We start from the raw sequence: 11,669 nt of genomic DNA, 5'->3' as shown, positions 1-11,669 counted from the left end.
AAAGAAAAAGAAAAAAAAATTCAAGAAAGAAAAAAAAAACGAAGGTCACAATACGAAATAAATACAGCGATGACGTCATAACCGCCCCTGTTGCCGCTACACTTTGCGTCTGTTTTAATGTTTGTTTTAACGACATTTTTTCTCTCGTTGCGAAACTGGTATTGCCCATTGCCCTCGCTCCCGGCCGCTCTCTCGCTCTGTCTGTCTGTGTGTCTGTCTGTCTTTTTGTCTGTCTGTTTGTCTGTCTGTCTATCTGTCTGTCTGTCTGTTTGTTTGTCTGTTTGTCTGTCTGTATGTATGTATGTCTGTTTGTCTGTCTGTTTGTCTGTATGTATGTCTGTGTGTCTGTCTGTTTGTCTGTTTGTTTGTCTGTTCGTCTGTTTGTTTGTCTGTCTGTCTCTTTGTCTTTTTGTCTGTTTGTTTGTATGTATGTCTGTTTGTCTGTTTGTTTGTCTTTTTGTCTGTCTGTCTGTCTGTTTGTCTGTCTGTCTGTCTGTTCGTGTGTTTGTCTGTTTGCCTTTGTCTTTTTGTCTGTCTGTTTATCTGTCTGTCTTTTTGTCTGTTTGTCTGTCTGTTTGTCTGTCTGTTTGTTTGTCTGTCTGTCTGTCTTTTTGTCTGTCTGTTTATTTGTCTGTCTGTCTGTCTGTTTGTCTGTCTGTCTGTCTGTCTGTCTGCTCTTTTTGTCCGTCTGTTTGTCTGTCTGTCTGTCCTTTTCTTTGTCTTTTTGTCTGTCTGTTTATTTGTCTGTCTGTCTGTCTGTTTGTCTGTCTGTCTGTCTGTCAGTTTGCCTTTTGTCTTTTTGTTTGTTTGTCTGTTTGTCTGTCTTTTTGTCTGTGTGTCTGTTTGTCTGTCTTTTTGTCTGTCTGTCTGTCTGTGTGTGTCTCTGTCTCTCTTGTTCTTTCTTTTGCTCTTTTTTATTATTTTTGTTCTCTATCTATCTGTCTGTTTGTCTGTCTGTTAATCTGTCTGTCTTTTTGTCTGTCTTTTTGTCTGTTTGTCTGTCTGTCTGTCTTTTTGTCTGTCTGTTTGTCTGTCTGTATGTCTGTCTGTCTGTCTTTTTGTCTGTCTTTTTGTCTGTCTGTTTGTCTGTCTGTCTGTCTGTCTGTTTGTCAATCTGTTTATTTGTCTGTCTGTCTGTCTGTCTGCCAGTCTGTCTATCTGTCTGTCTGTCTGTCTGTCCTTTTGTCTTTTTGTCTGTCTGTTTGTCTGTCTGTCTGTCTGTTTGTTTGTCTGTCTTTTTGTCTGTTTGTCTGTTTGTCTGTCTTTTTGTCTTTTTGTCTGTTTGTCTGTCTTTTTGTCTGTCTGTCTGCCTGTCTGTGTCTCTGTCTCTCTTGTTCTTTCTTTTGCTCTTTTTTATTATTTTTGCTCTCTATCTATCTATCTGTCTGTCTGTCTCTAGCTATCTGTCTGGTTCATCACTCTCTCTCTCTCTCTCTCTCTCTCTCTCTCTCTCTCTCTCTCTCTCTCTCTCTCTCTCTCTCTCCCTCTCTCTTTCTCTCTCTCTCTCTTCTCTCTCTCTCTCTCTCTCTCTCTCTCTCTCTCTCTCTCTCTCCTCTCTCCTCCTCTCTCTCTCCCTCTCCCTCTCTCTCCCTCCTCTCCCTCCCTCCCTTCCCTCCCCCTTCTCCTTCCCCTCCCTCCCTCCCTCCTCACCCTTCTCTCTCTCTCCCTCTCTCCCTCTCCCTCCCTCTCTGACCCCCCTCCTCTCTCTTTCTCTCTCCTCTCTCTCTCTTCTCTCCCTCCCTCTCCCCCTCTCTCTCTCTTTCTCTCCCTCTCTCCCTCTCTCGCACGGATCTTCCCTTCACACTGCAGCAAACTCCGGTTTCCCTGCCACCCTTTCCACCGGCCCTTTAACCCTATCTGTTGTTCGCTCTGTCACCCCTTTGTGCCAACCGCGATGTTGTCACTTTTGCGCCAGCCTCCCTGCCACCTTCCCTGTCGTGTTCTCTGTCATATGCCATGTCGCCCTTCCTGTTTTCCTCTTCCTTGGTCACCGAAGCTTCCACTGACACCTTTCTGTAACTTCTGTGTCATTTTTTTTTTTTTTTTGCTTTTTATGTCTTCTCTGCCTGATTTTTTTTTTTTTTTTTTGTCACGGAACCTTTCCCTGTCACATCTTTGATCACATCACAGCTTTTAATTGTCATATCTTTGTTAATTCTCTGTCATATCCTCCCTGCCATCCCTTTTTTACTTCTCTGCCACCTCCTCTTCGTCACCATATCCTGTCTGCCTCCTTCTCTTCGTCACCATATCCACTCTACCACCTCCTCCTTGTCACCATATCCTCCGTGTCACAATATCCACTCTTGCACCTCTCCTTCGTCACCATATCCTCTCTGCCACCTTCTCGCCACCGCCCTGCCACCTCCTCTTCCTGCCACCGACCCCCGTCTGCCACCTCCTCTTCCTGCCACCGACCCCCGTCTGCCACCTCCTCTTCCTGCCACCGACCCCCGTCTGCCACCTCCTCTTCCTGCCACCGACCCCCGTCTGCCACCTCCTCTTCCTGCCACCGCCCTGCCAGCTTCTTTATGGCACTGTGCCCTCAGTGCCACCCTCGCGCCCGGCCCTCCCGCAGCCCTTGTGCCACAATTCTCTCGTCATCTCCGCTATCAGATACCATCAACAGCTGCCAATAACATTAATATTTCTCCCCTCCTCTCCCTCCTCCCCTCTTTCCCTCCCTCTTCCTCTTTCTCTTCTTTCCCAGGTTTTTCTCTCGTTCTCTCCTCTCCTTTCCTGCTTCCCTCACTGTTCCTCTCCTTCTTCCTCTTCTTTCCGAGGTTTTTGCCTCGTTCTCTACTTTCCCTGTTTTCTCTATTCTCTTTCTTTCTCTCTCTCCACTCTTCTTTCCCTTCTTCTCCCGTCTTTTCTTCCCTTCCTTCCCCCTCTTCCTCTCTCCTCCTTCCTCTCCTCTCTCTCCCCTCCCTCTCCCTCTCTCTCTTCCTTTTCTTTCCCTTCTTTCTCGCTCTCTCCTCCCCTCCTTTCCCTCCCTTCTCTCCCCAAGCCTTCCCCTATAGCCTCTCCTCTTCTTCCTCCTCCCCTCCTCCCTCCTCCCTCTTCCCCTTCTCCCTCTCCTCATGCCCTCCTTCCTCCCTCCCTCCTTCCCCTTCCTTCCCTTCCTTCCTCCTCCTCCCTCCTCTCTCCTCCCTCCTTCCCTCATCCCCTCCTTCCCTCCTCCCTTCCTCCCTCCCTCCCTCCTCCCTCCTCCCTCCTCCCCTCCTTTCCCTCCCCTCCTTCCTTCCTTCCCTCCTCCCTTCCTTCCCCTTCCTTCCCTCCTCCCGCCTCCCTCCTTCCCCTCCTCCTCCTTCCTCCTTCCCCAGCCTCTCCCCTCCTCCCCTCCTTCCTCCCCTCCTCCCCTCATCCCCTCCTTCCCCAGCCTCTCCCCTCTTTCCCCTAAATCTCAAATGATGCATGTTTTCCTCCCCCTTCTCTCGTGTCACTCTGCTTTGCCATTTCACACTGGCGGCGAATGCTCCTTTTGCAGGGCGGCTGAACAGGTTTATTCTGTGTCTGTCTGTCTGGCTGGCTGTCTGTCTGGCTGGCTGGCTGGCTGGCTGGCTGTCTGTCTGTCTGTGGTATGCATGTTTGTATGTTTATCTGTCTGTCTGTCTTTCTTTCAGTTTATATATAAATATTATATATATATATATATATATATATATATATATATATATATATATATATATATACATACATATACAACATATTAGACATATATATAGACATTAAATATGTATATATGTATATATATATATATATATATATATATATATATATATATATATATATATATATATATATATATATATATATATATACATATTTAATGTCTATATATATGTCTAATATGTTGTATATGTATGTATATGTATATATATATATATATATATATATATATATATATATATATATATATATATATATATATATATATATATATATATATATATATATATATATATATATATATATATACATATATATACTTATACAACATATATTGACATTTATATATATATATGTATATATAGATAGATAGATAGATAGATAGATAGATAGATAGATAGATAGATAGATATAAATGTATATATAAATACATTTCCCTCTCTCTCTCTGTGTGCCCATTTCACCCCATTTCCCTTGCCCATCCGTATTCCTGGTCGCCCTATCTCATTCTATCTTCATTTCCACTCTTTTCCCAAACAGCCGTCGATTCTCCACCTCTTTCCCTCCTTCCCCCTCTCCCCTTCCTCCTCCCCTCCTGCTCTTCCCCCTTCCTCCTCCCTCCTGCTCTTCACTCCCCTTCCTCCTCCTCCTGCTCTTCCCTCCTCCTTCCTCCTCCCTCCTGCTCTTCCCCTCCTTCCTCCTCCTCCTGCTCTCTCCCCCTTCCTCCTCCCCTCCTGCTCTCTCCCCCTTCCTTCCTCCTCCCTCCTGCTCTTCCCCCTTCCTCCTCCCCCTCCTGCTCTTCCCCCTTCCTCCTCCCCCTCCTCTGCTCTTCCCCCTTCCTCCCTCCCCCTCCTGCTCTTCCCCCTTCCTCCCTCCCTCCTTCCCCCACCCACCCACGTCTCTCGCTTCTTCTGTTCTTCGACCCCTTTCTCTCTCTCCCTCTCTTTGCTGTTCCTTTCTGTCCCTCCAATCGTTTTTTATTTTCTCTTTTCCTTTCTCTCCTCTCTTCACTCCTCTCACCCTCTCTCCCCCATCTCTCCTTCCCCATCCTTCCCTCTAGATTCTCTCCTTATCCCACTTCCCTCACCCCTTTCCCTTTCTTTCTCCCTTCTTTCCCTTTTCCATCCTCCCAACCCCTCACCCACAACTCCCTCACACCTTTCCCCTCTCCCTTCCCTCTTCCTCTCACATTTCCCCCTTTTCTTCCTCTTCTTCCTTTCTCCTTCTCCTCACTCCTTCTCCCTTCCTTTTCCCTTTCCTTTTCTCACCCCTTCCCCTTCCCCCCTTTCCCCTTCCCTTCCTTTCTCCTTCCCCTCACTCCTTCCCCTTCCCTCCTCCACTCATACTTCCCCTTCCCCCCTTCTCACCTTCTTCATCCCCTTCCCTCCTCCTTCCCCTCACCCTTTCCCTTTCCCCCTCTTTTCTCCTTCCCTCCTCCTTTCACCCCCTTCTTCCCCCTCACCCCTTCCCCTTCCTCCTCGCTTTACCCCTTCCCTCCCTCCTTCTCACACCCTCTCCCCTCACCCTTCCTTCCCTCTCCCTCTTTCCCCCTCACACCCTCTCTCCCCTCACCCCTTCCCTTTCCTCCTTCGCTTCACCCCCTTTCCCTCCCTCCTCTCACTACCCTCTCCCCTCACCCCTCTCTTTCCCTCTTCCTCCTCCTCTCACACCTTTCCTCACTCCTTTCACCCCCCTCTTCTTCCCTCACCCCTTCCCTCCTCTTCTCACCCCTTTCCCCTCACCCCTTTCCCCTCACCCTCTTCCCCTCACTCCCTCTTTCCCCCTCCCACCCTCTCCCCCCTCACCTCCTCTCCCTCACCCTCTCCCCTCACCCCTTCCCCCTCTCACCCCCTTTTCCCCCTTCCTCCTCGCTTCACCCCTTTCCCCTCACCCCTCCTCCCTTCTTCCCTCACCCTCTCCCCTCACCCTCACCCTCTCCCCCTGACCCTCTTCCCTCCTCCCCTCACCCTCTTCCTCCTCCTCACACCCTCTCTCCCTCCTTCCCCCTCACCCCCTTCCCCCTCACCCCCTTTCCCTTCCTCCTCCTTCCCTCTTCCCCTCCACCCTCTCCCCTCGCCCCTTTCCCCTCACCCCTTTCCCTCACCCTCACCTCTCACCCCTTTCCCTCCTCTTCTCACCCTCTCCCCTCACACCCCTCACCCTCACCCCTTCCCCTCACCTTCCCTCAACCCTTTCCCCCTCACCCTTTTCCCTCACCCCTTTCCCCTCACCCTCTTCCCCTCCTTCCCTTCCCCCTCACCCCTTCTCCCCTCACCCCTTTCCCTCACCCTCTCCCTCCCTCACACCCCTTTCCCCTCACCCCTTTCCCCTCACCCCTTCCCCCTCACACACCTTTCCCCTTCCTCTCACCTCCTTCCCCTTCTCCCTCTTTCCCCTCACACCCCCTCCCCTTTCACCTCACCCCTCCCTTTCCTCCTCGCTTCACCCTTCCCTCCCCTCCTCTCACACCCTCTCCCCTCACCCCTTTCCCTTCCTCCTCCCCTCACCCCTTTCCCCTCACACCCCTTTTCCCCTCACACCCCTTTCCCCTTTCCTCACGCTTCACCCCTTCCGTCCTCCTCCTCACACCCCTTTCTCCCCTCACTCCTTTCCTTTCTCCTCCCCTCACCCCTTCCCTTTCCTCCTCGCTTCCCCACTCCCGTCCCTCCCCCCTCTCACCCTTACCCCCCTCACCCCCTTCCCCTCACCCTTCTTTCCCCTGCCCCTTCCCCCTCTCTCACCTCTTTCCCCTCACCCCCTTTCCCCTCCACACTCCCTTCCCCTCACCCCTTTCCCCTCACCCCCTCCCCTCACCCCTTTCCCCTCACCTCAAGTCGGCATTACCATAAAGTACATAAAATCGTTCCAATGGCTATCCCAGGCGCCAGCTGCTGGGTCGGCTCTTCACTCGTGTCGAGGGGAGAGAGAGAGGGGAAGAGAGGGGATAAAGAGGGATAAGGAGAGAGGGGAGAGAGGGAGAGAGGGGAGAGGAAGGAAAGAGAGAGGCGGTTGGGAGGGAAATGGGGAAGGGGGAGGGAGGGAAGCAGGGGGAAGGGGTGAGGGTGATGAGGGGGAGGGAGGGCGGAGAGAGAGAGAGGGAGGGAGGGAGGGAGGGAGGGAGAGAGAGAGAGAGAGAGAGAGAGAGAGGGGAGAGAAGAGAGAAGGAGAGAGAGAGAGAGAGGAGTGAGAGTGAGAGAGAGAGCAGTGAGAGAGAGAGTGAGAGTGAGAGCGGAGAGAGGAGAGAGAGAGAGAGAGAGAGAGAGAGAGAGAGAGAGAGAGAGAGAGAGAGAGAGAGAGAGAGAGAGAGAGAGAGAGAGAGGGAAAAAGAAAGAGAAACCTCTTCGGATCCTTAATATAGGTCGTGGGAGAGAGAGAGAGAGAGAGAGAGAGAGAGTAGGATGAAAAGGAGAAACATACAGGTAAAGAAAGAGATAGACAGAGATATTAATTTACTAAAAGATAAAAAATAATCAACAATGGCAGTAGTTATTGTTATGATAATACAGCAGTAGTAATAGAAACAAATCAGATAATGATAGTAATGATAATGATAATATCAGTGACAATTACATTGATATAAATGAGCACAATAATGATGATAACGACAATAGTAAGAGTAATATCAATAGCAATGATGGTAATAATGATAATGATAATAATGATAATAGTAATAACAATATTGATTACAATAATAGCAATAGTAGTAGTAATAATAGTAATAATAGAAATCATAATATTAGTAATGATAATAATAGTAATAATAGTAGTAGTAGTAGTAGTAATGATAATAATAATAGTAATAATGATAATAACGATAATATCATAAATGATAACGAGCCTAAAATTTCCGAATTCAGATGCACCCGTATTGCGCATCAAACCAAGCCACACATTTCTTGGAATTATCAAAATATTTAATATTCTTCCTTTTCTTTCCTCTTCTTCTCTCTCGCCCTGAACCTGTCGCCAGCCGAGGGGAGGGAAGGAGAGGGAGAGAGAGAGGGAGAGAGGAGGGAAAGGGAGACAGGAGGGAAAGGGGAAATAGAGGGAGAGAGAGAGATGGGATGGGAGAGAGGAGAGAAAGGGGAAGGAGAGAGGAGGGAGAGAGAGGAAGGAGTGGGAAATGGGAATAGAGGAGAGAGAGAGGAGGAGAGAGGAGGGAAGAAGAGGAGGAAGAGGGAGAGAGAGAGGAAGGAGAGGGAGTAGGAGAAGGAGAGAATGAGGGATAGAGAGAGGAGGAAGGTGAGAGGGAGAAGGGAAAGAGAGAGAGGAAGGAGGGAGAGGAAAAGGAGGGAAAGAAGGAGGTAAAAGAAGAGGGAAAAGGAAGGCTGAGAGATAAAGAGAGATGGAATGAGAGGGAGGAGGAGAGAGGAAGAGAGGAGGGAGAGGAAAAGAAAGTGAGAAAAATGAGGGATAGAAGAGACGGAGAAGAGAGAGAAAGGGGAATGAGAGAGGAGAAAAAAGGGAAAAAAGAGAGAGGGAAAGGAGAGGGCGAGAGAGGGAGGGGGGAGGGACACCGAGGACAGGGGGCTTATGGCGGAGTAAGTGAATTGCCAAACAAGAAGTGAACTTTCGTTGTTGTACTCGGGAGCTTATGTGACAGGAACCCGTTCATTGTTGCCATAAATTCCCTGCAGCAAAACGTATCAGCTGATACATACACGCGCGGGCAGGGATACGTGCATACATCCACATATAGTCGCACATATATACAGGTATACACGCATACGTTCATTTGCACGCATTTATACACATATACGTTCATCTACACACTTCTATACACGCATGCGTTAATATACACACGTCTATACACACATACGCTAATATACACACGTCTATACATACATACGTTCATTTGCACGCGTCTATACACACATACGTTCATTTGCACACGTCTATACACACATACGTTCATCTACATACGTCTGTGCACACAAACGTTCATCTACACACGTCTATACACACATACGTTCAGATACACACGTCTGTACATACATACGTTCATCTACACATGTCTCTACACACATAGGTTCATCTACACACGTCTTTACACACATACGTTCATCTACACACGTCTGTACACACATACGTTCATCTACACACGTCTGTACATACATACGTTAATATACACATGTCTATACACACATACGCTAATATACACACGTCTATACACACATACGTTCATATACACACGTCTATACACAAATACGTTCATCTACACACGTCTGTACACACATACGTTTATATACACACGTCTATACACACATACGTTCATATGCACATGTCTATACACACATACATACACATGTGTACATTTCTTTTACCCCTTACCTCTTACCTATCCCTCCCCCTACCTCTCCCCCTCTCCAACCATATCCCTCCCTTCCCTCTCCCCTTCCACCTCCCTCTCCCCCTACTCATCCCTCCCTCCCCTTCCCGCTCCCCTCCCCACCATCACTCCCTCCCACCACCCCTTTCCCTACCCCATCCCTCCCTCCCTCCCCCTCCTCCCATCATCCCTCACCATCCCTCCATCCCTCCCTCCTCCTTCCCCCCATCCCCCACCCAATCCCTCCCTACCCACTCCTCCTCCACCCCTCCCTACCCCTCCTCCATTCCCATCCCTCCCTCCTCCATCCCCTACTCCTCCCCACCCTCCCTCCCTACCCTCCTACTCCTCCCTTCCCATCCAATTCTCCTCACCCCTCCCTTTCCCTACCCCCACCATCCCTCACGACTGTTCACAGGGCCGTTCTCACTCGCCCGGTGAACAGATCGGGACCGGGAGAGACAGAGAGAGAGAGGGGCCCCGGAGGCGAGTCAGCGGTGAGAGTCCCTTTTAGGATCCGTCTTAGAGATTCTCGCTTTTTTCCTTTGCCTAATTCTTTTGAGGGTCGGAGCTTCTGTGTGGGAGGGGGGATGGAGGGGGGATAGGGTGGGTGTTGTGTGGAGGGGTGGGGGGTGGGGGTGTTTGTTTATAGAGTGTGTGGGTGGGGTGAGTGAGTGGGGGTGAGGTGTGTGTTTGTTTGTGGGGGTTTGTTTGTTGTGTGTGTGTGGAGTGAGTGTGTGCTTGCGTGTATGGGGGTAAGGTGGGGTGAGTGGCTGTGGGTATGTTTGTGTGAGTGGGTGTGCGTGTGTTTGTTTGTGTGTGTCTGTTTGTGTGTGTGTGCGTGAATTTGTGTGTGTCTGTTTGCGTGTGTGTGTTTGTTTGTGTGTGTCTGATTGATTGTGTGTTTGTTTGTGTGTGTCTGTTTGATTGTGTGTGTGTTTGTTTGTGTGTGTCTGTTTGCGTGTGTGTGTGTTTGTTTGTGTGTGTACGTGTGTGTATGTGTTTGTGTTTGTTTCGGGTTTTGAGTGTACTTGCGCGTGTCCGGTTGTGTTCTTCGTCCAATTTGATGAGGTTTGATCATGTTTGAATCTGTTTGTTTGTTTCTTTTTTTGCGTCGTGCGGAGAGTGTCATATCCACTTGTGTTTGTTTGTCTGTTTGTTATTTTGTTTGTTTTCTGCAGATCTCTTGTTTGCTAGTGACTGTTCTTTGTTCTTTTTATATTCTTTGTTAGATTATCCCCATCTCTTGTTTATATACGCTAATAGTTTGTCTGTTTTTCCTCTTCATCTTCTTCTTCTTCTTCTTCTTCTTCTTCTTCTTCTTCTTCTTCTTCCTCTTCTTTCTTTCTTTCTTTCTTTACTTCTTTCTTTCTTTCTTTCTTTCTTTCTTTCTTTCCTTCTTCATTCCTTTATTTCAAACAATTTATCTCAATTACAGTATTTATATCCGATTTCAAGAATAAGATAATAAACCCACGTGACACTCGGCGATTTTCTTTCCTTCTTCCTCTCTTTCTTTCTTTCTTTCCTTCTCTCTTTCTTTATTTCTTCCTTTCTTTCTTTTCTTCTTCATTCCTTTATTTCAAACCATCTATCTCAATTACAGTATTTATATCCGATTTCAGGAATAAGAAAATAAACCCACGTGACACTCGGCGATTTTCTTTCCTTCTTCCTCTCTTTCTTTCTTTCTCTCTCTCTCTCTTTCTTTCTTTCTCTTCTTTCTTTCTTTCTTTCTTTCTTTACTGCTCTCTCTCTTTCTTTCTTTCCTTCTTCATTCCTTTATTTCAAACAATCTATCTCAATTACAGTATTTACATCCGATTTCAAGAATAAGAAATCGGATGTTCTTTCTTTCTTTCTTTCCTTCTTCATTCCTTTCTTTCTTTCTTTCTTTCTATCTGAATTAGAGTATTTACGTCCGATTTCAAGAATAAGATAATAAACCCACGTGACACTCGGCGATTTTCTTTCCTTCTTCCTTTCTTTCTTTCTTTCGTTCCCTCTTCATTCCTTTATTTCAAACCATCTATCTCAATTACAGTATTTATGTCCGATTTCAGGAATAAGAAAATAAACCCACGTGACACTCGGCGATTTTCTTCCCTTCTTCCTCTCTTTCTTCCTTTCTTTCCTTCTTCATTCCTTTTATTTCAAACAATTTATCTGAATTGCAGTATTTAATATCCGATTTCAGGAATAAGATAATAAACCCACGTGACACTCGGCGATTTTCTTTCCCTCTTCCTTTCTTTCTCTCTTTCTTTCTTTACTTCTCTCTCTCTTTCTTTCTTTCCTTCTTTCCTTCTTCCTTTCTTTCTTTCTTTCTTTCCTTCTTTCCTTCTTTCTTTCTTTCTTTCTTTCGTTCCCTCTTAATTCCCTTATTTCAAACAATTTATCTGAATTGCAGTATTTAATATCCGATTTCAGGAATAAGATAATAAACCCACGTGACACTCGGCGATTTTCTTTCCTTCTTCCTTTCTTTCTTTCTTTCGTTCCTTCTTTCTTTCTTTCTTTCTTTCTTTCTTTCTTTCGTTCCTTCTTCATTCCTTTCTTTCTTTCTTTCTTTCTATCTGAATTGCAGTATTTACGTCCGATTTCAAGAATAAGAAAATACACCCACGTGACACTCGGCGATTTTCTTTCCTTCTTCCTTTCTTTCATTCTT

General features: G+C 47.0%; 1 protein-coding gene across 1 annotated transcript in view; it reads right to left on the bottom strand.

The window, feature by feature from the left end:
* The window catches only part of LOC113821560 (neurofilament heavy polypeptide), a 63,589-nt gene extending 60,985 nt beyond the window's left edge, over nucleotides 1–2,604 (bottom strand). Inside the window, 1 exon segment of the mRNA XM_070127778.1 lies at nucleotides 2,539–2,604. Within this exon segment, the coding sequence (XP_069983879.1) occupies nucleotides 2,539–2,604 (66 nt within the window).
* Between the last annotated feature and the right edge of the window lie 9,065 nt (nucleotides 2,605–11,669).

This window comes from Penaeus vannamei, chromosome 2 (genome assembly GCF_042767895.1).
Source record: "Penaeus vannamei isolate JL-2024 chromosome 2, ASM4276789v1, whole genome shotgun sequence".
Taxonomy (NCBI): Eukaryota; Metazoa; Arthropoda; class Malacostraca; order Decapoda; family Penaeidae; genus Penaeus; species Penaeus vannamei.
The sequence above is the reverse complement of the archived record's forward strand: the minus strand, read 5'-3'. Positions and strand labels throughout refer to the sequence as shown.